Below are 27,589 nucleotides of genomic sequence, written 5' to 3'. Positions count from 1 at the left end.
ATTGAGGTCAGGCCTGGGAGAAAGCAAGCGCACAGTGGCTTTGGATAGATGCATGGATGGAGTGGGTCGGAAGGATACAGGCGTGGGAAGTCTGAGGGACTACCGGCGTGGCGTCTGCTGGCCACCCGCGTGGACACATAGACTTGCGTAGACACGGTAACAGGCCCCGCACCATGCACGCGCCACAGTATAAGACCAGGCCTCTGTGCACCGTCACAGGTGCATGTACACGTCATCACAGCTGCCCAGAGCCAGGCAAGCACACAAGACCTAGAGGCCTCTCTGCCCACGGTCACAGATGTGTGCACACAATCACGGTCCAAGTACCCGCAGATGTGCACAGCCACACACACACAGGAACAGACCCGGACCCATGCACCGTGTAAAACACAGACGCACACATCCGCTTACACACAACACCGGACACGCAGACCCATGCACACGCCAGACGCACACACTCTCTGACCCGCCCCGCCTCCCAGCGCACACACACCACGACAAGCAACGCACCGGGCCGTGGGCCGGCGCACGCACAGTCACAGGCAGGGGCGCGCACACACTCACACACACGTTTGATCGCACTGGAGGAAGGCACGGAGCGGCAGCGGCCCGAGACTGCGGTCCCAGGCGCCCCTGGCCTGGCGGGGCGAGCGGAGCCCGGCTGGCGGCTGAGGGGAGGGGGCGCGCTGGGGGCGGGGCGGGGCGGGGGCCAGAGCCGCCCCAGCCGGGCGGGAGCGGTCACCTCTGCGCGCCGCGCTCGGGCCTCGCCTCCGCACCCCCCGCGCGCCTCCCGCGGGGCCCTCCCCCGCGCCGTCCGCTAGCCGGGCCCCAGCCGCGGCCCCGGGGCGCAGCCAGGCTGCCGCGCCGGCCCCGCGGGACGGGGTGGAGGTGGGGGCGGGGGGCGGGGATCGGGGCCGGGCCGGGGCCACGCCGCCTGCGATGCCGGGCGCCCGCCGCAGCCGCGGCCGCCGGAGCCCGGGATGGGGCGAGAGGCTGCGGCGGACGCCAGCATCTCCCCGCCGGGGGCCCCGGGGGCCGCGGAGCCGCCGCCGCCTCTGCTGCCGCCAATGCTGAGACCCAGCGGGCGATGGGTAAGTTGACCCGGGCGTCCTAGGGGCCTGCGCCGCAGCCCCTCCATCCCGCACTACCGGCCCTGTGCCTCCATCTCCGCGCTGCCTCCTCCGCGCTCGCAGAGCCCCGCGTCACGGCTCCCACCGCCCCCTCCCCGAGCGTGACCTCTGGGGCCAGGGGCGGGGGCACTAGGCTGGGGGGCTGGGGGGGGCCGAGGTGGGGACAGGAGGCAAGGGCTATGGTGCCCCCTCCCCCAATCGGCTCCTCATCCGAGCTTTCCCTGGCACTGGAGGGCAGAGCCTCATCCCTCCGACCCCCCTTTCCCGGCGCGGGCAGGGGGCGTCCCCGAGGACCGGGGCTCGAGCTGTGCTTTGTGCGCTGCGCCCCCCACAAACCTCCAGCGCGGCGCGGGGCGGAAGGTGGGAGGCCTCAGCGCCCGCCTTCCCCCCCTCCCCCGACCCTGGGCTGCGGCAGCCGTGGAGGCCCAGGCGCAGTCGGGGTGCTGGGCGGGTGCGGGGGCCGGACTGTGGCTGCCAGTGGGGACCAAGCAAAGGGGAGTGGGGAGAGAATCCCCAACCCTTAGTGGGGAAGCTCCCGCCTTTTCCACTGCACTGCCCCGGGCGGGGGAGGGAACCTGGCTGGGGGAGGGCGCTATAAATATCTGCAAATAGTGAGTTCTGGAACTGAGGGTGGGGAGGAGAGCAAGCTGGGTGTATGGGGAGTGGTGGCGAGGTGGTGCCTGAGCTGGGGTGCCAGGAGAAGCAGAGATGGGTCTCAGCCAACCTTGGTGGCCTGAGGTCCATTGACTCTCCTAGCTCTGGAAGATGCCCCAGAAGGGGTGTGGGCAGGCGCGCTACCCGGTGAGACCCCACCGTGGTCTCGCAGAACTGGCATTCCCCACATCCCCATAACACTCCTCTTCACTCCTGGGACACCAGTCAGGATCTCCATTGATGGGGGAGTTGTGGGTGCTGGTGTGTCACCTCCGGGGGCAGTTACTAAAGATCCAGGCAAGGGGCCAAGTGTGAGGATGGAGGGAAGAGCAAGACGACCCCCTCCCCACCCAGGAGCTGGCCGCTCCGTGGAGTTATTACTGCTTTGGAATGTTAGGAAGATAGGCACAGGACTCTGGGAAAGTTTGAAAGAGGGGCCACCAGCCTGAGGGGGAGAGAGAACTTCTGGAAGGGGTGATAACGGGCAGCTGGAAGGGTTCGTTTACGTGGTAGAGAAAGTGGGAAGGGTATTCTGGTCCAGGGAATGGCATGAACCCAAAGCTCAGAGATGTGAGTGCTTGGTATGTGTTGAGAGATGGAGGTGGGGGATGGTCAAGCACTGCGAGTGGCCGAAATGAGAGGCCGGACGAAGGGAGGGGAGCCAAGGCCAAAGGGAAGGAGGGCCAGCTGGAGACAGGTGGACAGGTGGTGGGCCACACCAGGAAGTTGGCACTATGTCCTACAGGACTGGCAGCCGGTGGCACTGGCTGGCTCAATGACCCCCTTCTGAAGTTCTGCCCAGTGCCCCCGATGTGGTTAGGGCTGCTTACCCCACACCGGTGATCCGGGCCGATGTCCTTTTCTTTGGTAGTTGGACCACCTCCAGCAGTGGGCTTTCTGAGCCTCAGTTTCCACAACTGTCAAGTGGAATCTTCCACACAGGTGTGGAGATGACTGCGTGAGATGATGCGTGTAGGGTGCCTGGCACCTGAGAAGTATTTGGGAAATGGCTGGCTGCTGCATTGGTATTTTTACCTGTAAAACAGAGACACTGATGCCAGCTGGCTGGCTCACCTACTGGGTGGTAGTGAGGATCATGTGAGGGCTTGATGGACAGGGAGGGAGCTGAAGGCTGGGAGAACCGTGTCTACCCCGCAGGTGCCCCTCTGCCCCAACCCCAACTCCGGCCCCCAGTCATGGCATTCAAGATACCCTGCTCTGCTCCCCAAGGCCAAAGCCTCTTTGTTCCCTGCACTGCATGGTGCACCCCCTCCCAGCCCACTCTAGCCTACCACATGGGGACCAGAGCTCCCTTCTAGAAGTTTCTTCAGACATTCGGGTCAACGAACACGATGTCTTCCTGTGAGGGGCACTGTGCTGGGCAGTCAGGTGGAGAGGATGCAGGCCTTGCCCTTGGGAGGTTAGAATCCGATTTGGCAGCAGATATCACCAGACACCCATGGCCTACCCAGCCCTGTGCTGGCTGCTTGGGGGCAGGGGGAGAGTCGCAATAATTGCACCATAAGGCAGTCAAATGCAGAAGTTAAAAAGCACGGATTCCAGATCCAGTGGCCCAGGTTCGAATCCTGACCCTGCCATTTCTTACTGCGTGACGGTGAACTAGTGACTCTGCCTCTCTGTGCCTCAGTTTCCTTGTCTCTGAAATGGTGATGACGCACACTATTGCTATATGAACAGTCTGGTCCCGTTTCCGGTTGGGCGTTCACTGCCCTCCTTCCACGATGAATCTCCCGATTCCCACCCCTGCCTTCTCGGAGACTAGACAGCCTGCCCCAATGCGTGTGTTATCCACCTCCCTGTTGTCTTCCCCTTCCGTCTGTGAGTCCCTGCGGCTGGGGCCTGCTTTCTTTGTCCATTGCTTGGGTGGGGACACTGGTATGCTGGCACTTGGCGCTCTGAGGAGTGGTGTTGGCAGATTTCCATGGTGTAAATCTTCCCAGCAGTGCCCATTTCAAGCTGCCAACAGCTTGATAGTCTCATAATGGGAGCAGGTACCCGCCAGCTTCAGGACCAGGCATCCAGTAGGTGCTTAATAAATAATGATTGAACAAGGAAGAAAGGCACTAGGGACTGTCGGGAAGGACTTGAGGAGCTGCCAGGCCATACAGGCTTGCAGGATTAGGTGCTGGACAGGGCGAAGGCTGGGCCAGAGACCACCGAGTCAGTACCCACAGTAGGACTGAGAGCAGAGGGAATTGAGGGCTGGTGTCCAACTTTCCTGGAGCTACTCACCTCTGACCCTGCCTCACTCTTGCTTTAGCCTTGTCTCCCAGGGACTCCCCTTGACCTTGGCCTGGCCTTGGGTTTCTGCACAGAATGGCCCTGCTTTATTTAGCGTAACAGAGCTCTGAGATGTGACCCAAACAGTTCCCAAACCTCAAATTCTATTCCCTTGTTTATGCTGTTCCCTCTGCCTAAATGTCTCTTCTACCCACCCCTTCCTCTGTCCCCTGAAACTCTGTCACCCATTAAAAGCCTCCTCCATGATGCCATCTACCCCACGTTGCAAAGACCCTTCTCCCCCTTCTGCCGTTGCCTCCAATCTTACAGCCCCTCTCATGTGCCTGCCTATAAAATATTAATAGCTAACACTGATTGTGTCTCTGCAGCAACCTGTGACAGAGGTGACCCCTTTGCAGATGTGGAAGTTGAGGCACAGCGCCTTGTTAGCGCTGACCCATCCTTCCGTCTCAGCTCGCGCGTCGTTTGTGCAGGGAAGCCCGTGCGAGGCCTGGTCTCCTCACCGCGGGCCCACAGAGCGCCATCTCTTTTTCTTTAGCCTGTTTATTATGACATGGTTCCCGATAGACCGTGAGCCCCGCAGGCCTATAGGAGCTCAAAGGAATGAATAAATGGGTGAATGAATGAATGATTCTCAGCCTGCCGGATCAGCTCTGCTCTTCTGTTCATTTTTCTCCCTTCTCCATCCCTGATGGAGGAGACCAACCCGCCAGAGGGCAGCCTCAGGCTGCAGCGGCCGGTCACAGGCACTGGTTTTGTCCACATCTCCCAAAAAGGGAAAGCAAGGCTTTGGGAGGGGCTGGGAGCCTCCCGGAGGCTAGAAGCGGGACTGGTGGGAGGGTCCTGGACCACCTTCCTGTGGTCTAGAATGGGGCTGATAAGGGGGCCGTATCATAGTCCAGGAAGTTAACAAGATCCTCAAATACTTTTCTTTGCACTGCCTGAAATGGAAATTTCTTTGTTGGAATGGAAATTCCTCACTTTTTTTCATCTTTTCTATAAAAATAAAACTGGAACAATAGGAATCTTTCATAAACCTAATTACTCCGTTGTTTTATGAACATAGAGCTTATTCGGCTCAAGACTTTGGTTCCCACTGAAATGGGAATCCATTCAGGAAGGGTGAGGCAGATGGAGAGCCAGGACAGGACGGGACTGCACCTGGGCCTCCATGGCTGCCGCAGCCCAGGGTCGAGGGAGGGCGGGGAAGGCAGGCGCTGAGGCCTCCCACCTTCTGCTGACCCTCCTCAGAGCCTGCTCTCTAGCTGTCCTTTGGGGCAGGCTGAGGACTTCCCAGGAGGAACAGCACAGACCGAGGTCTGGGCAGTGAGAGGTGGAGGCACAGGCAGAGGTGTGCTCCCGGATTCTGACTGACTGACACCCGTGGCGGATGACTTCTCAGACTATTCTTCCCAGCTCGACTTCTGAGTCTTACAAATTTGCTGCTCTTTATCGAGCACTTGCTATGTGCTGGGCATTGGGCCAAGCACTTTGTCTGCATTATCCCAGCGTCAACTCCTAACTTCCCGAGAGGTAGGTACTATTGTTTATCCCCGTTTGGCAGTTCGAGGGGGACCTGGGGCACGGGGCGCAGGGCGCGGGGCGCAGGGCTGGGATTGTACCCAGCACGAAGGACCACAGAGCCCGAGGGGGCTGCCTGTGTAGGTTCCCTCGGTCACCCAGAGGAGACCGCTCTCTGAGGCTTGGGTGACTGAGCGAGACAGCCACCTCACCCGTGCCTCGGCCTCCAAGTGACCCTCCTCATTGCTCTGGCGCCATGCCCTCCTCCCTGTATTCCTGGGGCCCTGCCTCTGGAAGCTCTGCTCAGCCTCACTTTTAGGGAAGGTATTTATTTCCCAGGCCCCACCCACTCCCCTGAGTCAGAATCCCACCATGGGAGGAACAGTAAAAACTCAGGTGTTAAAATGCTGACCCTGGGGATTCAGAGGCCTGTGGACCCCAAGAACCACTGCCTCGCTCCGTGGAGTCCAGGCAGCCTTATGAGGCCCCACCCCCTGGGACCCAGATCCCTGGGACCCAGCCCTGCCTATGTTCTGGGCCTCTGCTCCCCCACCCCCAGCTCTGCACGCATCATGCTACCCTTCACCACTGCCTCTGTCACTTGTATCCAGGCACCTGTTGCTGCTGCCGTCTCCTCTGAGAAACAGGTGCCTGCTGGCTGTGGACGCCCCAGAGCTTGCTTAACGCTCTGGATACATCCCTCATCCCTCATCCCTCGTGGCTGCCTTCCTCTTGCTACCTGGATGAATTGTGGCTGGTGAATGACGGCGGTCAGGGAAGAAGGGTAGAGGAGCTGCCGATGACAGGCGAAGGGTTGGGCTCCCCGGCCTGGTACCCGGGCACGCACGGGGGGCTGGCACCACGCCTGACATGGAGAAGGCATTCGATAAATGTTTCTTCAATATTTGTTGAATGGTGAATTATGAGGGTGGCAGGTGAGGGCCACTTCTGGAAAAGAAGCAGATTGGCTGGTTTAGGTGAGCGACTGAGAAGATGCCTCTCCGACGAGATGCTGGTGCTTTCTTGCATGATTTCATTTCAGGATTTCACGAGCCGTGGGCAGTGGTGCCGACGTAATCCCCTTTTCACTGGATGAAAACCAAGTCCTAGACAGGGGAGGTGACTTGCCAGGGTCACATAGCCAGGAGGTTCTGTGGGGCAGAGCCTGCCCGACAGACGAAAGCACGGATGAGCCTGTGCGGTGCCTGCTGTTTACAAAGCTCGTTCACATTCATCGTCTCGTGTGGCTCCGAGTTGTGGCTCTCTCACCTGTGCCCCTTCTGGGGTCAGATCTGCACCCGAGGGTGCCCTGCGTCTGTAGGGGGCGGTAGTGAGAGGAGCGCCTCTGCCTAGGCTGGTGGGAAACAAACGAAGCGGCAGATGTTCGGAGTTTGGGGGCTGTGGCACACATAGGTAGGGGTTGGGGAGCCCATGTGACCAATGAGGCAGAGCCAGGCCTGAGTTCAGGCTAGCGCATGATTTGGCCCCCATCTGGTCCCTGGACCCGCCCAGGATGGTCTTTAGCCTTTAAGCCAAGGCCTACAGAGTGTGGGTGACTGGTCCAAGGTCACATCCCACTTACCCAAGGTGAAGAGCATAGGGCATACGGTTCTACCACTGCAGGGAAGGTCAGGGTTCTGGCTGTGCAGAGTGACTGCCATTAGGGGAGTCACTAAACAACAGGGGGACTGGCCCCAAAGGGCATCCGGCAGGACCCCTTCCAGAGGTTCCAGGGCCCAGGCCTCCTCAGGCTGGTTCTGAAGACTGGCGTGTCACTGCTGTCAGAAATGTTTGGGGTCACATGGGAGCATGGGCAGTGGCCTTTTACCACCACTGTGGGGAATGTGACAGAAACCCAGTTCGCTGCCTCCGGGCAGTGGCATGTGGGGAGGAGCGATGTACCCGCACCCCCACCCAGACTAGAAAGCCAGGTGCTGGCTTCCCCTTGGGCCTCCGCAGGTGCTGTCCTGTCTGGAATGCCCTTCCCCTCCTCTCCTGGCTCATCCTTTAAGACCCCTAGGAAGCCACGCCTGACCCCAGTCCCAAGGGCAAGGCTGAGCCTCCTTGCCAGCGTTTCTCTCTCTGTCCCCATGGGACGGTGAGGACCTTGTGGGCAGAGCAGATCTGTTGAGGGCCTGGTAGGGCATGCCAGTGGGGTGAAGAGGGAGGACTTCCTGTGCCATTTCTCCTATCTAGATGACAAAGGGCAGGAATTCTGGGAAAGACCAAGGGGCCTCTTGGTGCAGCTCCCAGAAGCAACTGTACTGTGCAGGCCAGCTCGGGTGACTGTCAGCTCAGCCCAGAGAGGGGGCCAGGCTGGGAAGCTTTGTGGCCACGTGGCCAGCTGAACCCGCCCATTTCACAAAGGGATCACTGAGGCCCAGGGCACTTGGGACTGACCCAGAGTGCCGCGGGTCCCGTTCGTGATGTGGAGGAGAGCCCAGGGCTGTGGGGCCGCACCCGCTCCTGCCCAAGCTGGAGCATTTCTCAGTGAGATCTAGGGTTGGGTCTTGGGTGGGGTGGGTGAGAAAGAGCCAAAAAGAGCAAAGTCCCCAGGGCTCAGCTTGGCACTTTGATCCTCCAGTGTGGAGGACAAAATGTTTCTTAGAGAAAATGCACGTTGCCCAAAAGCTAGCAGGAAATCCATGTCTACAGTTCATTCCAGCAAAAAGGTGTGCTGGGGAAAAAAAGTCTGTGAGTGCTCAGGCCAAAATGTTAGCCTGGGGGCGGCAGGGTGGTGTGCGATACCATCCTGTGCCTTTCGCTGTGATTTCCAGATTTTCTAGAGTTTATGGCAAACCTTCATCACCAGAAAGATGAAGTTATATTCTAAAGGAGAGAGGTAAGAAAAGGTGCTCTGAGAATAGCCGGCTCCCCATTTATTATTCAATTCTGTGGTCCCAGCTTGTGGGCCACCTCCAGAGCCTTTGGGAGTCACCAGTGGGAGTCACCTGGCCTCTGGCGTACCCCCAGAACAGCTGTATCCATGGCAAACAGCGTGTGTTTCTCTCATCCCTGGAAATTGGGTCAGTGAGGGTCCAGACCTGGGGCTACTGAGATGCTGTTCGAATTCTGTCCAGACCTTTAACCTTCTTGGTATTGCACTGATCTGACCTTTGCTGCTCTTCCCCACACACCCCACATTCCAGCCTCGAGGCCATGGCTGTTCTCTGCACATGGTCCTTGGCTTCCCACCTAATGCTCCCAGCCAGCAGTGGCCCCAGGGCTGCTGGCCTCACTTCAGTCCCTGGTGCTGAGTGGGTGTGCATCTCTGTTGACTGCCTTCCTTTACCGACTCCTCCTGGAAGCGCCTTTTCCGGCAGCCCTCTTACAGAGTGGTCAAGTCTCCCTTGGGGTTTGTGATCACAGCTGAGCCCTGACTCCGGACTGGGACTCAGTCTCTGTCTCCCACACGGCTCCTGGCTCTATCTGGTTCAGAGCACTTATTCATTCATTCATTCAGCAATTCTTCAATTAGTGACTACTATGTGCCAGGAGCTGGGCTCGATGCCAGGGGCACAGATGTGCCCATGTCAGGGCGTGACTGTGTCTGTGTTTCTGTGTGTATGTCTCGTGCACATCCCCTGCATGTGCACATGGCTGAGCATCTCCATCTCACATGAACGTGTGTCTCTTAGACTGTGCCCGTGCGTCATCTTACTGGTACCTGGGGCGTACCTGGTTAATTCAGCAAGCGATAAGCAAGCACCCACCAAGGAGGTGCCGGGCCCTGACCCTGAAGGTCTCTGCCCTTGGGAAGTGCCTATCCCTTGGGTCCACTGCAGTGCAGACTGATGAGGGCAGGGGCCAGCAGGGGTGATCAGGATGGCAGGAGAGACAGGGGAGAAGGTGGGAAGGGCAGTTGTAGTCTCTGCCACACCGTGGGACCCTGGCCTGAGAATCCGGCAGGTTCTTCTGGCTGATTTCACTGCTCTAAGATGTCCCTGAAGGCTGGTGGAGCGGTGGTTGTGAGCCCCGCGGCTAGGGGCTGGGAGGAGAATACAGTGCCTTGAAGAGGAAGCGTGTTGGCCAGAAAACACAGAGTATGGAACCCAAGGGCCGGCTGCAAAACTTTCTATGCAAGGAAAACTGGCGGGCCAGACACCAGAACACAGCGCTAGAAAGTAGAACCCTTTGATTCAGACCAGAGAAGCTGGGATACAGAACTTCAGGGGAGAATTGGAGCAGCAAACCTGGTCTGGAGCCTTTGGGAAAGAGAATGCTGAGGTCAGCCAGAGTCAAAGAGCACGGCCCTGCCCCCTGAGGTGCAGAGGGAGGGGAGGTCGGGAGCCTTGGTGACCAGCAGTGGGCCTTCTTGTGGTCTCTGCTGAGCCAGGCCGAGGCAAGAGCCCTCCCCACAGCCTGCTGCTGCCTGACCTTGAGCAAGCTGTGTCCCCTCTCCAAGCCTCAGTTTCCTCAGCCGTGAAATGGGGTCGTGAAGGTGAACCGAGATGGAGCTGAGGGGCTGCTGCTCTCGGTGCGCAGGGCCTCCCAGGTTAGCGGCATTGCTGAGACCGGGCCCCTGGCCGCCTGACTCCTGGAATGATCTTGGCGGTGATGGTTTTGCTGCTGTGGCTTCGTTCTCTCCCTCCTTCCACACAGTTGGTGAGACGTTTGAGCCCGAGACCTGTTTTGGAACGTTCTGGATCCAGCAAGTGGGAAGGACTAAGTAATTAACAGAACCAGAACAGACTGGTGGATCCCATAATATTAAGGAGCAAGGGCCCTGTGCCTGCAGCCCCGCGTGGTGTCCCCTGCCACTTGGTGACGGTTTACCGAGTGTCCCCAGTGGAGAGAGTCAGGTCCCGTAGCCCGCGGAGGCAGGGGTGGACGGGGAGTAACTAGGGAGGGGAAGAGAAAGAGGCCATTGTTCCAGCTTCGTGGAGGCCCGCCAGGTGCCCAGAGCCACAGAGCCAACTAGCTGTGCACCTGCTCCATCACGGCCACTTTCAGCGGAAAGTTAATTGTGGCACTCTGGTTCCAGGATCCAGGAGCTGCAGGCTCTGGGCCAGGTGTAGCTTCGTCACCTCCCCCAAAGCCCTGCGAGGACTCTGCGGGCGGGTCTTAGCAGCCTCCCCTTTTACGCACTCAGAATTGGCTTGTTGAGCACCTGCTGTGTGCCAGGCCCACAGCTGCCGTGGGGCAGCCCCTAACCCACTCGGAGCTGTCGCTTCATTTTCCACCCTCTTCCTTCCGGTACATCCTCCCTGCCATTGACCGTCATGTTGCTCAGAGGACTCTGAAGGCTGGAGTCATTTCCTGTCTCTCCTCTTTACTGCCTCCACCCCACGGGAAGGACCCTGAGAATTCATGTAGATGAGCCCAGGTCACAGTACAGGTAGGACTAGGACCTGTGGCCACGTTGCCAAGCCCCAGACCAGGCCTGAGAGCCCAGCGCCATTGACTGAAAGGTACAGGTGTGTGGATTTGGGGAAGGGTCGTTTATTCATTCAACAAACCGAGGCTGACACTTCCTTTGTGTCAGGCTGGGGCTGGGGACCCAGGAGAGCCAGGAAGCATAGCCCCGTGTGAGGTGAGAGGCCCTGGAGGGCAAGCGAGGGTCTTTCCGAAGCCTGGGGTCCAGGGGCTCGGGAAGAGGTACAGTTCAGCCACCCCCTCCTGAAACAGGCATGGGGACAAGGGTGTAAGATTATGCACAGACTTCAAGCCTCCTAGAGGATCTGGACTTTATCCTCAGGGCAGTGGTTCCAAGCTGGGAGGGGCAGCGTCTGAAGTGGCTCTTCTGTGGATCATAGGAACGAGGCTGGGAGCCGCTAAGGGAGGCTGCTGCTATTGTCCAGGTGAGCGGTGATGGCGGCACAGCCAGTGTGGGACAGTGGCACCGGGAGAGGGCTGGGATTTGAGAAGTATCGAGCACTGAATAGACTGGGCTTGGTGATAGGTATGCGGGGTCGGCGAGAGGCGGGGTTAGGGCAGCTCCTGTGTTCGTGGTGCGGGCAGCTGAGTGGATGGTCACGTCTCTGAAGGGGCTTAGAAGGAGGAATGTCGGGAATACTCAAAGTTGTCCGAGCATCCCCCGGTGCCGGGCTCAGGTCATGGCTTATCGGCTCAGAGTGTTAGAGCAACTGTCTCAGCTGGTTCTTAGCACCTCATTTTGCGGTGGAGGGTCCCAGGCAGGATGGGACCTGGCCCTAGAGTCCAGGTCCCCGCTCGCCCTGTGGCCTGGCCTGGATCTCACTGGGTCTGCTCCTCTCTCCCTTACCCCAGCTGGCACTCGGGCCTCTCCAGAGCACAGGTGCGCCTACCACCTGCTGCCCCGTACACATACAGGGGTGTCTGTGGGAGTGCCGCTCCACTTCTACTGCCTAGGTGTGCAGGCACCGACCCCTGCCACCCCCACCCCTACACCCCGGGGAGCAGCACGTGGAACCAAGCCTCTTCAGTAGCCCTGTTGCCCTGTGCTAGGGGAGGCCCCATGAAGACAGAGGAGGGGTAGGGTGCGCCCCCCCTTCCCTTCCCCAACCCTCACGCCTTCTGGGTTGGAGATGGAGCTGAGGCTTGCACTGAAGTGGCCCTTTGTATATTGTCCCTGGAGGACAGATGAGCCTGGTGGGAGGGCCTGGCACTGCCGGGGCTGCCTGGGCAGGACCGTGCTGAACTCGGCAGGGTTTGGGGAGCAGGGAATGTGCCCTGCTAGGTGTGGCCAGGCCTACTGCCCCAGACACCCCCAGACCAGACGGTACTTGTCACTCAGAATCCGATACTTGTCACTCAGAATCCGTCATCTCCTAAGAGTTCCGTTGTCATTCAACAGCTATTTATGGAGCTCCTTATCCAGGCCGGGCTTTGTCCTAGGGGGTGAGGAGTAGTGGTGACCAGTAACAAAGCCAACGAGCAAGATGTGGACGGGAGAGACAGACCACTAACACATAAACAAGGAGACTGACAGCTTCCTCAGTGAGGAAGCTGTGTGCAAATGACCCGGGGAGGGGATGGCCGCTTTGGCTGGCTAGTCAGGAGCCTCTCCGAGGAGGTAGCAGGCATGTGGAGATCGGAAGGAAGAGCCGGGGCGAGGACCCTGAGGCAGGTGGACCCGGAGTTTAGGAGGGACAGAAAGGCAGGGACTGTGGCAGGACCCAAGTGGATCAGGGAGGCAAGGTCAGCAGAGAGGCAGGGACCCGCTTGGTGGGCCCCGTAGGCATGGAGAGGAATTTAGAATTTATTCTGAGTGCGGGAGTTGGGGGAGGAAGGTCATGGGGTGGGGGGGTCATTGAGCAGTGGGATGTGGCCCAGTGGGGACAGTGACAGTGACAGAATTTGTACGGCCCAGGGCCCTTTGTTCAAAAATTAAGAATTTTAAGATAGATTAAAAAAAAGAGCAGGTGAGAGGCTCGTGTAGAGGAGCAGCAGGGTCAGTTAGGCCCCGGGAGGTGCTTTGCAGTGCCCCATCCAGGCCCGTGGCGAGGCGGTGGGGAGCGGGACATGAGCCTCAGCTCAGGGCTCAGAGGACTGGTCTGCATCGAGGCGCTTTGCATGTTACCGCATTTGATCCTCGCAGGGTGAGGGGCTGGGCTGGTCCTGCATTCTACATGGGGACTCCGAGGCCTGGGGATATTACATGACCTGATCACACAAACTGTTGAGGAGGGGCAGGGGCAAGATTTGAATCCATCTCCCTTCGATCCAGATTCTAGGGAGCTGCTGCCCGGTCAAAGTACCCCACCCGCCTCCGCTTCCTGGGTGGGGCTGGGGACATTTGCACAGCCTGGGCCCCAGAGTGAGTTTCCACTCTTGGAGAGGCAGGACGCGGCCAGCCCCGGCCTCGCTGGCCTCGCCGTTCCTCGCAGTGAGCCCGGGAGGTGTGGGTGTTCTGATCTCCATCTCACAGACTTGGAAACTGAGGCATGGCCGAGCTGGTGTCAGCCCCTGCCCCCCGGGACTTGTCTGCTCGCCGCCTTCTCTTCCCCGCTCAGGGCAGGCAGGTTATTCGGGTCCGGAGGCCCAGCAGCTGGGAGGTGGCTGGAGCGGCAAGCCCCAGGTACAGGGGCCTCTGGGTTCCATAAGGATGTAAGCGATAAGCCTGCATTGGGCCTGGCTCGGTCAACATTTGTCCTGGGACTGGCAGCATGTTCCTTTCTGTGAATGGGAAGAAGTTGGGTTCTTCTTCTCTAATTAGAAGCTTCGTTAATGATTACTTGCTCAATTAATTATTACCGGCTCGTGCTGCCCGTCAGCTGCTTTGGCCCCGCGCTGGCTGAACCGTGGTCTCTCTTTCTCCTTCCTCCTCCCCACAACCACCCCACAGTCACCTCTGTCCCTACCAGCTACTGGCGCCAGCCAAGCTCTCCCTGCAGAGATGAGCGTGCTCCCTGTGCCCTCGGGGAGTCCCCCCACGCCGGTGTCCTCTCGGCTCTTCTCCCTTGGGCCTTCAGCCTCCCTGCCGGGTGGGCATTATCCCATCCGACAGATGGAGACACCGAGGCACAGAGGGCAGTGGGACCTGCCCAAGGGCATGCCCTTCATCCATTCGCTGGGTGTGCGCCGTACCGACATTCACCATGCATCTGGCGCGGGGAGCAGGACTCAGGTGTTCACAGCCTGCGGGGCCGACGGGGAGCTTCTCTCCAGGCTGGTGGGGGGCTCCCGAGTGGACTTGGGTTGAGGGCGGCCCTCAGGGGAGTCAAAGGCTAAGCTGGGGTGTGCGGGAGGGCAGGAGGAGACCCCGGAGGACGGGACAGTGTATTTAAAGGCTGCTTCCCCTGCCTGCATAGCAGCATGAGCGATGGCAGCTCTGCCCCCCAGCCTCTCCTGAGCCAGGTTTGTGTCTCTGCCTCTGAGCAGGAGCCTGGAGAGAATAATTCCAAACACAGAGAACGAACATCTTGCTAATGGTGGGCTTGGGCATAGAGCCAAGTAGCGCGAGAGCTGTTTTAGAGGGGTCCCCCAATTTCTCATCTGTGGCCAGCCATACACAGTCCAGCCTGTTCCCAGCTCTGAGAGCCCCGACTGCACCCACCCCGCAGAGCTGAGCACGGGCCTCTGTTTGAGACGCTGGGCCCCACTGGTGGAGAGGGTTTACCTCAAACTCTTCCTTAGGTACCTCACCCCTCTGTTTCCCATCTGTGTCCCACTGAAAATGTCCAGCGGCCCCTTGGGAGTCAAGGCACAGTTCATGGTGACCTGCCCAGAGAGAGAGAGCAGGTGAAGCTCCAAGGGAAAATAGGCAGGTGGTTTGCCGAGCGCTGGGCAGTGGCGTGCCCTCACCTGGAGGCGGAAACCACCAGCGTTCCCACCTCCCGGCCCTTGGCATGGAGGAGTGGCTCCGGGGGGGTGGGGCGCCTCCGACTGTTCCTTGGTTACCCTTTTGTACAAATGAGGAGACTGAGGCCCAGAGAGGTGAGGCACCCTAGCCGGGAAGAGGCAGAGCCGGAAAACCAGCCCAGGTGAAGGGCAGAGCTGGCACCAGGCCAGGCCAAGGTCGGCTCCCCGCATAGCCACCTAACTGCTGCCTGCACTGAGCCTGGGGGCCAGGGGACAGCCTCCAGGGAGGAAACAGCTGCCATCGAGCCATAAGGGCCAGGCGCAGGACTCGGGAGCACCAGCCGGGACAGGACACTGCCTCACCTGTGGTGTGCTACCCCAGGAGGCCCGAGGCAGGTACCAGGTCAGGAGAGGGAAGAGTGGGCCTGGAGGGACCCAGGGAGTGGCCAGGTGGGGACTGCGGCAGGGTGGAGTGGTGGGGAGCGGGAAGCCCCAGGGCAGGGTGGGACACACACCGCCATTTACAGGGTGAGCCGGGCCCTTCGGACTCCAGGCCATTTGGAGGCTGATTTGAGAGTAAAATTAGAGAAGGGAGCTGAAGCAAGCAGTGCACGCTGCCGAGGGCGGCTCTGACGTGTGCCCTTTTCCTTTCCCCCATGTGGGCTCGGGGTTGGGGTGCCCGCCAGCCATGCAGCCAGGACCAGACAAACCGGAAGTCAACGGAAACCCCTGGGGTGGTGGGCGCAGGTGGTGTGGGACCCTCCCTCTCCTCTGAGTTCCAGGCCAGCAGGGCTGGGGGAAGAACAGTGAGGCAGGAGGTGGATAGAAGCTGAGGAGTTGGAGGGCGTAGGCAAGATGGCTGTACAGATGGGCAAGGGGCAGCCCGGGGCAGGTGTCTGCAGGGTGGAGCAGGAGCCACGTATCCTGAGAGGCTTCAGGCCTCCAGAGCTTCCTGAAGTCCAGGCCTCACCTCAGAGCTTTCTGGTTTTTTTAGGCATGACCACCTTGCCTCCCCACCCCGCTTCAAGCTATGGAGACACAACATGGGACCCCATCCAGGGTGATTTGTGTCTGTTGGAGCTGGTGTGATGGGAAAGGGCTCTGGGTTCCCTCGGCATTTCAGGGAAGAACTCTGGGGTTTGTGAGATGTCACTGCAGCCCGGCCTCATGGAGCACCACGGGGGGCGGGGGTGGGGAGTACGGAGGGCTCACAGTCACAAGTAGAGAGGGGAGGCTCCAGGGCATCTGCAAAGGCAGGCCCAGGCAAGCCCACAGTCTCCTGTGAGAGGGGCCCTTGCCCTGGGCAAGGCTGAAGGCCCCGGCCTAGACCTTGTGCCTGAAATCCTCGATGAGGACCCCCAGTGTGTGGTTGCCACTGCCAGCTGGGTCTCAGGCAGATACACACAGTGTCTGGCATCCAGGGGCACTCAGTGAGTGCCAGCGGCCATGAAGAAGGCGGAGATGATGGAGGTGTTGTCTCCGGGAAGGAAAGTTCCAGGCCCACTGCTCTCCAGCCCTTCCCGGCCCTGCCAAGCTAGAGGGCATAGGTGCACCAGGATTGCTGACCCAAGAGGGTGGTGACAGGGATGGGGTGACTAGGCTTCTGCGTAAGCAGCCCCTGAGATTTGGAGAGTGTCCTTGCCACCCCATGTGCCCCTCACCAGACTCAGGACCCCCCACGTTGCTGTACCACACTGGGGGTTCCCAACATAGGTCCTCCTGACACCCGCAGTCCACAGATGGCACACGTTTAAGCATAAGATAGTGACCATAACAGTAACATGAATAAGGCAAGGCGGGGGAGAGATGCTGGGGTCATAACAGCCCTGAGCCTCAGTGCTGGATGGAGCCACTGCAGGCTTCTGAGCACAGTCACCCCTTTGGCCAGTGTCTGAGGATGACTGACCTATTTAGCTTCTAGTGCTGCCCATAGAACATTCTAGGATGGTGGAAATGTTCTGTATCTCCACTGCCTCCGGGCCTCTAGGGGCCAGTGACCAGTGGGGAAAGAGGAGGCCCCAGGGATTGAGGGCACATCCCAGCCTTGGGAACCAACTTTCTCGGGCACATTCTCACCGCCTGTGGGAAAATTCTCGGGCAACTGGCAGGAGCTAGCATCAGGTGAAGTGGGGAGGGGTTTGGTGGAGGGAGAGGGCCAAGGCGCCCAGGGGCTTGTGGAATGGGGGAGGGGTGGGGTTTTCCATGGAAAGAGCTTCTGGCCTTGGGCAATGGGCCGAGCATTCAGCCAGCTCCCACCCTGGGGCTGAGCCAGCAGAGTGAGTGGGGCTCAGACCCTCATGCCCAGGCCAGTGGGATATTCCGATGGCACGGGTGCCCTGTCTTCCTCCAGCACTGCCTGGCTGGTCCAAGGACTGGCCCCCAGTGTAGCTCTGCCTCTCTCCTCTGAGCTTTGGTTCCCTTGTCTGTGGCTGGGAGCAACAGCGGCTGTGCCACCTGCCTCACGGCGAACAGGGTTTGCCAGAACTCTGGTCACCTGGAATAGATGGAGTCCTTGACCAGGGCTGCTCCTTCAAGCCGACTCCCTTCCTCTGGGGATTGCAGGGGGCACAGAATTCCTGGGGGCTAGGGGTCCTGATACATTAGACTCTCCCTCAGCCAGGCCATTCGTGTTTAGCCTGGGGCAGGACCCCAGAATCTACAGTTCTGCTGGGCCTCTGGTCTACCCATCAGCAAGTGCAGGGTGCCTGGGGGCAGGGTTGGTCTTGGTTTCCATCTGTTTCCTTCCCACTAGTCCATTAAGCTAATGGCCTAAGCTCTCGAAGCCTCCGTTTCCTCGACTACCGAATGGAGACATGTGTCTGTTCCTCCAGCTGGCCCCACGAATGGGCCCCTAATTTCTCTTCAGCCCTTGCAACAGCAGCAGTGCCTGGCAACCAGCAAGGTCTCAGTAAATGTCTCTCAGTAGCCTCGATAACGTGCTGGCTGTGGAGTGACCCCTGCATGTAGACTTGACCTTCGGAGCCCAGACTGACGGATATGAGCTGAAGGAACGAATAAAACGATGAGAAGTGAAGAAATAAACACAGTGTCGTGTCATTGCATCTTGCCAGAACTCCAGAATCTGCCATGTTCTTAGCCGCCTCCTCTGCCCGTCTCTCCGTGTGGGATCATGGAACCTCACACTGGAAGGATGCTTATTTAGTGCCAGAGCTAGGGGGAGTATAGAAGTCACGGCTGCTGTCTTCTGATCCCTGAGATGCTGACTTGCTCTGCGTAACCCCAAGGAAGGACCCGGAAGCAATAGCAGAAGCTCCAGGAAGGCTGATTCAGGCCAGCAGAAGGAGAATTTCCAGCAGCCCAGAGGGTTTGGAATGAGCAGCACTAAGAATTGAACATGGGGCAAAGGTTTGGATAGTCTTCTTACTCGAGGGCCTTTCTGACCCTGGGAGAGGAGTCCGAAGCCTTCTGGTCTCAGGTTCAGAAGCCTGATGAGTCAGCTGGAGGGTGGCGGGTGCCAGTCAGTGGTAAATATTCCCACAACTGGCCCAGTTCAACAAAGTCGGCCAGGAGCCAGGCCTGGTGTGTTCGGTCAGGTCATCTGTGTTTCTCATCTGGCAGGAAACCCAAACGGAAGGAAAAGAACAGGTATTTTTAGAGCATCTACCAAGTGCCATGCTCAATGCAGGATGCTCTGACTCCTCAGCTCTTGCAGATCTCTCACAGGCCTGCAAGGGACAGGATGACGTCTTCCTTCTACATCTAAAGACTGAGGCTCAGAGAGGCTAAGTCATTGCTTAAGTCCACACAGCTAGTAAGTTACAGCACTGGGATTCAAACCAAATCCTCCTGACTTCTAACAATACTGGAGGCCAGTATTTACTGAGCACCTGCTATATGCTTAGGCCTGGTTATAAGCCCTTGGCATGGATTTGATTTGCACAAGAACCCAAAGAGACAGGGACTGTCATAGCTATGTTTTATGGAGAGGGGGAACTGAGGCATGGAGGGGTGGAGGAACTTGCTAAGGTCAGAGGCAGTGTCCAGATCCAGCATCATAACCACTGGCCTACCCTGTGTCTCAGGAGCCTCTGGGCCCGGCAGAGTTGTCTGCAAAGATGCACCTCCTACCTTCTTCACAGAGATAGGCAGAACTAAGATGGGGTGGAAGGTAAGCACTGGGAGGTCGACTTCAGCTCAAAGTCAAGATGCCCTTTCAAGCAAACAAACCCTTGCAGAGATGGTGAGGGTCCATCTGAAGGTGCTCCGAGGTTGGGGGTTTTAGATGAGCAGATTCCCGCCCAGGAGTGGAGACTGGGGGTGGATGGGTGACCTCCACGATTTCCCCCAATTGACATTCCAAGAGTACCCTGAGCATCTACTAGGTGTTGGACCTATTCTCTGCTGGACACAGACACTACAGGTGGCCCCTTCTCTCAGTCGGAGGAGTTGAGTGCCCTAATGCTGTCGCAGAACTGAGGACAACAGGGATCAGTGTCACGAGGCAAGCGAGGAAGGGGGCCAGAGGGTGGTGGACAGGGAAAGTGACCGTGAGGACATGAGCCGCTGAACCACAGAAGAGGCTGGCAGGGGCCAGGGTGAGGCCTCTGGAGGGCGCTCCCAGGGTGGAGCTAGGACCCTGGTCAGCGCAAGAGAACTCAGGACCACGGAGAGCTCCACGGGAGCCTCCCATCACCCAGTGACAGCTGTCAGGGTTCTCGGCACCTCGGAGGCTGCTGCCCGCCTGGTCAGCTCCACAGACACAGCTTGGCAGCCCCCAGGGAGCACCTGTCTTCTCTCTGGCCAGGAGCCCCCACTGGATTCAGCCTGAGCCCCAACCCTGAGGTCATGGCTGGGTTTTAGGGCTTAGGTCATCTGCTTCCCTCCCTCACTCCATCAGCCTTCCAAGCAGAGCCCAAGGATAAAGGGCATAAAGAAGAGAAGGGAGAAGTGGGGAGAGCGAGGGAAGGAAGAAAACCTGCCCAGCTAGGACCTTCGGGGCTGGGTATGGCCATGACTGGCCGAGGGGCTAGTCAGCACAGGGAGAGGAGGCTCAGGGTGGGCTGGTCCTGCTGCCATGCTGGGTCAGGTCAGCCTCAGCCTCCCTCATTCATGATTATCTGGCCACTAGGAAGCACCTTTCCCATCTCCCACCACTCAGACAGGAGACACAGGCCCTTGGGGCTTGGTGCAACTCATGGAATCTGTGGGAGTCCCTGTAGGGAGTCCCTCCAGAGAGCCTCACAGTTCTTCCCTTTTCCTGGAGCCCCAGGGAGCTGGGCGTCATTTCCCAGCCTATCCCCCATAAGGCTCAGGCTCTGCTTGGACTCTGCTTCAGACTCTGCTTGCTGAGCCCCCCCTGCCACCCACACACACACTCTGTTCCTCTCTGCTCTGAGACAGGACAGCACCCACCGGGGCTCAGGCCCTGCCAGGGCTCACCTCCAAGCCTTTGTTCCACTACATCTGCCCCCCAAAAGTTCTCTCTTGTGGACTGGTCTCTCTGGTTCAGTGACTCATTGGAAGTGGGCAGAGAATGATTATATTCCATTTTATAGATGGTGCTGAGACTCAAGGAGGCCAAGTGACCCTGAGGCTCAGGTTCACGGTGGCCACAGTGTTTCATGCCAGCAGTCAAGAAGAGGGTTGGGAGTGCTCAGTATGGGGTCTGGCCTGAAGTTTCAAGGGGGGCCCTGGCACCAGACAGACACCAAAATACTCGATGAAATTTATTGACCTGAGTAAGAGCCTAAGTGTGGCCTCTGAGCAGCCTCAGAATCACCCACGGTAGCAGGAGGGACCCAGACATGGGCTTTGTCTTCAGAGAGTTGCCTGCCGGGGCCTTGGGGAGACCCCAGGTCCTTCCTCAACTAAACTTGCTTTTCCAGGCAGGTCCTAACTACTGTGCTCTCCCGGGGTCTTGAGTTCTTGTAGCTCAAGCTAATGCATCTTGGGAAGCTGGAGTTGTGGGTGGGGAGTGTTGGGCTGGACAGTGCTCCCCCAGGTCCTACTCCCAGAACCCACAGGGGGATCTCAGATCCAAAGCATTGCTCACTCTACCCCCATCCATACTATGAAGCTTCTAGATTGAACCTACTATGGTCAGGACATGAGATTTGGATCCAGAGACCAAGGTCAATGGCCAGGCTCTGACATTAGCCAACTGTGACCTTGACCATGCCCTTCATTCTCAGCCAGACCAAGGTCAATGGCCAGGCTCTGACATTAGCCAGCTGTGACCTTGCCCACTCAGCCTCAGTGTTCATGTCTGCAGGGAGAGAAGCAGTGGTTAGATGAGGACCTGCAGAGACAGAGCCTGCCTCAAGGCCCAGCTCTGCCAGTTAACTATCTCCATGAAGGCTATTAGGGGCGGCCTCTGCCCCAGTCAGAGGCTATTCCAGCATTCTAGGTCGTGGAGCTGCTAAATTTGACTCTTCATTCACACTTTACATCCAGGTCGTCAGCAAATCCAGCAGAATCTGACCACTTTCTACACCCTCCTCACCCTGGTTTAAAGTCACCCCCGCCGTCTCTTGCCTGCTCTGCCCTTGAGGCAACAATCTCGTCTCAACAGAGCAGTCCAAGTGAGCCTGTTCAGACCGGAGGCAGATCATGTCCCTCTTCTCAGGACCCTCCTGTGGAAGCTGAATTTCCAGCCGCAGCCCCAGGTCCTGCACGATCCGGGCCCATCCACCTCCCTCCTGGCCGTCCCTGCAGTTCCCCTCACAGCAGATCATTCCTCCCGAGCGCCAGCTGTTCCTTCTGGCTAGAACCTTCTCCCCCTGCACCCTCATCTTCAAGTCTCAGGTTTCTCAGCGAGGCCTGCCCCGACCACCCTGTTCATCACCCCGCCTCCCTCCTCTCCTTCACCCTGCTTTATTTTTCCCCAGAACACGACTCTTCCTAATGTACAATATTACTCAGCTCGTTCAGTGTAGTGTATCGCAATTCCTCGCCCCGCTCGCCCCACGCACACTCCCCAGGGGCGGGGCTTCTTGCTGCCTGGTCCCCTGTGCTCCTCGGGCCTAGCAAAGCACCTGGCACACAGCAGGCTTTCGAGAAGTAGCTGCTGAGTGATGGCAGATGAAGGCTGGGTGAGCACCCTGCAAGGTGTTGTGTGGGTCAACTGTGATGGTGGCTGTTCCATCCACCGAGTTGTCTTCACTGGTCACCATTGGACACTTCGTAGGGCCCCATCACCCCACTTAGGTTGAACTTGGCAGATGGAAGGGGCTCAGGACAGCTTTACCACTGGATGAACTCTCACTACTGACCCCACAGAGCTGAGTCCGACCCTTACAAATTGTGTGACACTGGGCAAGTTACATCATCTCTCTGGCCTCAGTCTCCTCATCTGTGAAATGGGCGTAACAACGGTACCTGCCTCATGTTGGGAGGATTCGAGTGAGGTCATGCATGTAATGTGCTCAGGGAAGTAGCTGGGTTGTGTCAGTGACTGTCAGCTTTGTGGTTCCACCTGACGGTTTCTCCATGAAGCTTTATAATGGAGGTAGGAATGCCGGTAGCTGGGGCCCAACTTGGTTCTAGGGCTTTAGCTCATAGCCAGGCCACCCGCGCTAGGAAGGGTCTCAGCTGTAAGGAGGGAGACGGGCTGGCTCGGGAACAGAACTTACATTCAAGTCTTGACCTGGCCGCCTTCTTAACGTCCTTTGGGAAAAGTCTCATCATCTTTCTGAGCCTCGATTTCCCCATCTGTAAAATGGAACAGTAATAACGACCTCCCAGAATGGTCGAGACTTAAATAAGACCCCACGTGCCAATGCTTATTTATTCAGTTTTCTATTTATATACCTCTCAGTCAAAAAGTCTATTTGAAGCACTTATCAAAATGTGCGAAGATAAGATAAAAAGCAATCGGGCCAAGAAGATGAGTTTAAAAAAAATACCAGCGGCCATGAGTGAAGGTGTCCCAGAAAATGTGGTTTGTGAGGCACTGACTCATTCTGTGCTAATCGCCATGTACTTTTGAGCTTCCTAGCAGCCCAAGTGATGAGGGACACATGCTCAGTTCCATAATTCTCAGCAGCAAGCCAGGCTGGGGCCTTATGAAGGGGCCTCATGCCCCAGTGGGTCAGAGGGAGTTCTCAAGCCTTGGCGAGTCTGTCCTCCAAAGGGCACACCTGGCTGGATGTAACCAGATTCTGAAAGCCAGCCTGGCTGGGGCAACTGCGTCATTGTGACCACAGCGGGGTCACAGGGGCCCCTTTGAGCCAAGCAGCATGTTTACTCACCTCCTTGAGTTTCCATTACCTGCTAAGGCTTTTGTCAGCTGCTGCCAGGGGATTTAGTCTGAGCGTCAGGCCTGGTCCTGCCCTGCCCTCCGCAGCTCACAGGCCAGTTGAGTCCAACCAGGGCAAAGCTTGGAGTGCGCCCCACAGATACACGTTCCAGTAGGGAAAGACGTTCTGCCGGAGGAATCAGGGCTGCCTTACCAGGGCCTGAAATCCTCAGGTGGGTCACTCTGGAGGCTTCTGCCGTGCTGACCTCAGTTTGCAATTGCCTTATGCCTGGCCCCTGCTATGGCAACAATTCTTACCCGCCTGCCTTTATAGGGCCTCGCCCTATGGCCCCTCCACTCACCTTGCTGGCCTGTCTGCCTGGTCTCGCTTTGCCAGAGCAGGGCTGGAATCCGCTGTGGAGCCCAGAAGACCCACTTCAAAATGCTGCCAAGGAGCAGATTCTCTCTCCCACCTTCCCAAATGCAAGTGGAGACCAGCCCCACCTGTGCCCTGGGACAGCTGACATTCAGCAGAGGTCAGGTCTCCACTCCTGATTGTCATGCCTGCCTGCAGTCAGCTGTGCATAGCCACCTGTGGGCAGGCTCCAGGAGGGTCAGGCATTTGAACTGAAAGTCGTAGAACGTCTTGGACCTGATAGCATTAGTACCACCCTAGCCGGCTGAGCTGGTGACACAACTGCTGTTGGCTAGCTTGCTCAGGACTCCTCGCCAAGGTGAGGCCAGGAAGGGCACGTAGCAAGCCGCTCAGGTTCACGGCCCAGCTTTGTAACTTTGAGCAGGTCCCTGAAGCCCCTTGATTTCCTCCTTTATAAAATGAAAGGGTTGGAGGAAATGGCCCTTAAAATTTGTTCTAGATCAAACATGATTCTGTGCCTTCCGACCATGTAGGTTGGAGCCTTGCAGCCTTGAGCACTGAAGCAGATGAAAGTTTATTGAGCACCCACTGCACACCAAGAACTCCGTACCCATTTCACACGTATAGAAATGGGTTCAGAATGGTGAGGAGCCTTGCTTAAGTTCGCAGTAGTTTGAAGCCAAGAATATATCTCTCCACCGTATCGTGCTGTCTTGAGAGTTAGAAATGAAAAGGGAGAGTATGGAAGGAGGGCACTCAAATGACCCAGAGAAGTAAAGAGAAGCCCCAGGAAGGCACATTTAAGGGAAAGAATGTTCCGGGTGGAAGAACAGTACCCCACTCACAGGGATCCATGGAAAGGGAATCGAAGACACCAGATGCCAGATGCCAGGTCTCCGTCTCGGCTCTTCCTGTGACTTGGTGGGTGACCCCAAGCAAGTCACTGGTCCGACTCAGCCAAATGGGTCTAATTTCCTGGCCTGCCTATCTGCCTCCCTCCGCTCAAAGGCAAACTGAGCAGAATGGTTACAGTCAGACTGCTCTCTCTTGCTGCACAGGTTCACGCATGAGACAAACGGCGCATCCAAATAAAGCGTGGAGTTTGATGAATAGTGATGTGCCCACTTCAGCTTCTAGTTGTGACAAGTGTACCATGGTGATGTAAGACGTGAACAGTGGGGGAGACTGGGAGAGGTGTGCAAGGGAACCCTTTGTACTGTCTTTGCAACTTTTCTGATAAACTACAAATTACCTAAAACAGAAAGTCTATTTAAATTGTTTTTAAAAAATGTGAGGCTTTCCACAGCCATAAATGAACCGATAAATTAGACCGTGTAAGAAAATAGAGAATGGTTATATTCATGAATCACTCATGAATACAGTGATCCATTCAAAATAACCATGGAATATTGTGTGGGATTTAAAAAGAAATGGTAGATTTATTTCTACTAATCTGAAAATTTCTTTAATCTAGCATTGATTGAGAAAAACAATTTGATTGGACTTAGTGTCCAATATAATATTTATGAAAAGTATTAAACCAAGAACAGAAAAATTGCATATAAAACCAGTGATACACCTCAAACAGATCAAACTGTTTACGCCTGGATCAGTCAAGTGCAAAGCTTAGGGTAATAGGGAAACTTTTAGTTTTATTTTTTATGTTAGAATTAAATGTCATTTCTTGAGACCTGTAAATTTTTTTCATTGAATTTTTTCGGTGAAAACGTAGTCAAAAGATCCGTAAATCTTGTGTCCCTATACACAAAAAAGGTAGACAGAAAGAAGAAACGAACGAACAAGAACAGCGCTCTGGGCAGTACCGGAAAGGGACCTCACATCTGTAGCCTGCTCTCCCCATCCCTTGGAGCTTCTAAGCCCCTGGGGCAGGTTCTGCACTGCAAAGTTGAGCTTTTCCCAAGATGTTTTTTGTTCCTGGAGCAAAGCCTAGCAATGCAGCTGGTATGGTCGGGATTGGGTGGGCCAGGTGGAGGAGCTGGCTGCAGAGGCGGAATGTGTGGTGACTCGGTCTCTGCGGGGAAAGGCTATGGGTGGTTCTAAGCAAGGAGGGGAGTTTCCTTGATGGTGGAGCTTCCAGGGGTACTGGGTACAGCAAGTTGGACTCAGAGGCTTGGCTCCTATGGGGCAGGAGGTGACTTCATGCAGGGCCACCAGCAACTGGCCAGGACGTTCACAAACATGGTGGCGGCAAAGGACTTCTCAGGTCCTAGAAGGGCCTCAGACTCACCTCACGCAGGAATGCAGGCTCCTGACTCTGCTCTCTCTCTCTCTTTCCTGCAGGATAAAGATGAGACGCTACAAGCTCTTTCTCATGTTCTGTATGGCCGGCCTGTGCCTCATCTCCTTCCTGCACTTCTTTAAGACCCTGTCCTATGTCACCTTCCCCCGAGAACTGGCCTCCCTCAGTCCTAACCTCGTGTCCAGCTTCTTCTGGAACAATGCCCCCGTCACCCCCCAGGCTAGCCCGGAGCCTGGGAGCCCCGACCTGTTGCGTACCCCACTCTATTCCCACTCGCCCCTGCTCCAGCCACTGTCACCAAGCAAGGCCACCGAAGAACTCCACCGGATGGACTTTGTGTTGCCCGAGGACACCACCGAGTATTTCGTCCGCACCAAAGCAGGTGGTGTCTGCTTCAAACCAGGTACCAAGATGCTGGAGAAGCCCCCATCCGGGCGGCCAGAGGAGAAGGCAGATGCAGGCGACGGCTCATCCGCCAGGGGCCCGTCCCGGCACCTGCTGAGCAACCGTGAGCGCTCCGGAGGCCGGGGCGCCCGGCGCAAGTGGGTGGAGTGCGTGTGCCTCCCGGGCTGGCACGGGCCCAGCTGCGGCGTGCCCACCGTGGTGCAGTACTCCAACCTGCCCACCAAGGAACGCCTGGTGCCCAGGGAGGTGCCGCGGCGGGTCATCAATGCCATCAACATCAACCACGAGTTCGACTTGCTGGACGTGCGCTTCCACGAGCTGGGCGACGTGGTGGACGCCTTCGTGGTGTGCGAGTCCAACTTCACGGCCTACGGGGAGCCGCGGCCGCTCAAGTTCCGGGAGATGCTGACCAACGGCACGTTCGAGTACATCCGGCACAAGGTGCTTTACGTCTTCCTGGACCACTTTCCCCCCGGCGGGCGGCAGGACGGCTGGATCGCCGACGACTACCTGCGCACCTTCCTGACGCAGGACGGCGTGGCGCGGCTGCGCAACCTGCGGCCCGACGACGTCTTCATCATCGACGACGCCGACGAGATCCCCGCGCGCGACGGCGTGCTCTTCCTCAAGCTCTACGACGGCTGGACCGAGCCCTTCGCCTTCCACATGCGCAAGTCGCTCTACGGCTTCTTCTGGAAGCAGCCGGGCACCCTGGAGGTGGTGTCGGGCTGCACGGTGGACATGCTGCAGTCGGTGTACGGGCTGGACGGCATCCGCCTGCGCCGCCGCCAGTACTACACCATGCCCAACTTCCGGCACTACGAGAACCGCACCGGCCACATCCTGGTGCAGTGGTCCCTGGGCAGCCCCCTGCACTTCGCCGGCTGGCACTGCTCCTGGTGCTTCACGCCCGAGGGCATCTACTTCAAGCTCGTGTCCGCCCAGAATGGCGACTTCCCCCGCTGGGGTGACTATGAGGACAAGCGGGACCTCAACTACATCCGGAGCTTGATCCGCACCGGGGGCTGGTTCGACGGCACACAGCAGGAGTACCCGCCGGCCGACCCCAGCGAACACATGTATGCCCCTAAGTACCTGCTCCAGAACTACGACCAGTTCCGCTACCTGCTGGACAACCCTTACCAGGAGCCCAAGAGCACGGCGGAAGGTGGGCGGCGGAACAAAGGTCTTGAGGGGAGGCCACCCACCAGGGCCAAGTTGGAGGTGGTGGAAGGCTGAGGCGGCGTGATCTTACAGGGCCAGCGGCAGAGCGCAGGGCGGCTGCCCCCTTCTCTTACCTTCCTGCCTCCTTCTGCCCTCTGGGGGTTCTTAAGAGGACCAGGAGTAGGTGGGTGGGGGAGTCCTGCCCACTCAAACTTTTGTGAATCGTGGGGTCAGGCCTGTGAGCTCAAGAAATATCCTTCCTGGTCAGGAGAGGGGAGCCTGGCCCCCTCCGCCCACCATGAGTGCTGTGGCCAGGAGGTGCCAGCGAGAGTGCATGATGGTTACTGGGTAGCAGGGGGGGGGCGGGCAGGGTGGGGAAGGGAGCTGCAGGAACCCCC

General features: G+C 57.9%; 1 protein-coding gene across 1 annotated transcript; it reads left to right on the top strand.

The window, feature by feature from the left end:
* Window positions 1-574: 574 nt before the first annotated feature.
* Window positions 575-27,589, top strand: MGAT3 (beta-1,4-mannosyl-glycoprotein 4-beta-N-acetylglucosaminyltransferase). The gene is made up of 2 exons (XM_039863415.1): window positions 575-1,091; window positions 25,664-27,589. The coding sequence occupies exon 2, from the start codon at window positions 25,671-25,673 to the stop codon at window positions 27,264-27,266; it is 1,596 nt and encodes a 531-aa protein (XP_039719349.1). The 5' UTR covers window positions 575-1,091; window positions 25,664-25,670; the 3' UTR covers window positions 27,267-27,589.

The sequence above is a fragment of the Pteropus medius genome, unplaced genomic scaffold (genome assembly GCF_902729225.1).
Source record: "Pteropus medius unplaced genomic scaffold, Ma_sr-lr_union100, whole genome shotgun sequence".
NCBI classification, from domain to species: domain Eukaryota; kingdom Metazoa; phylum Chordata; class Mammalia; order Chiroptera; family Pteropodidae; genus Pteropus; species Pteropus medius.
This window is presented reverse-complemented; position numbering and strand designations above follow the sequence as displayed.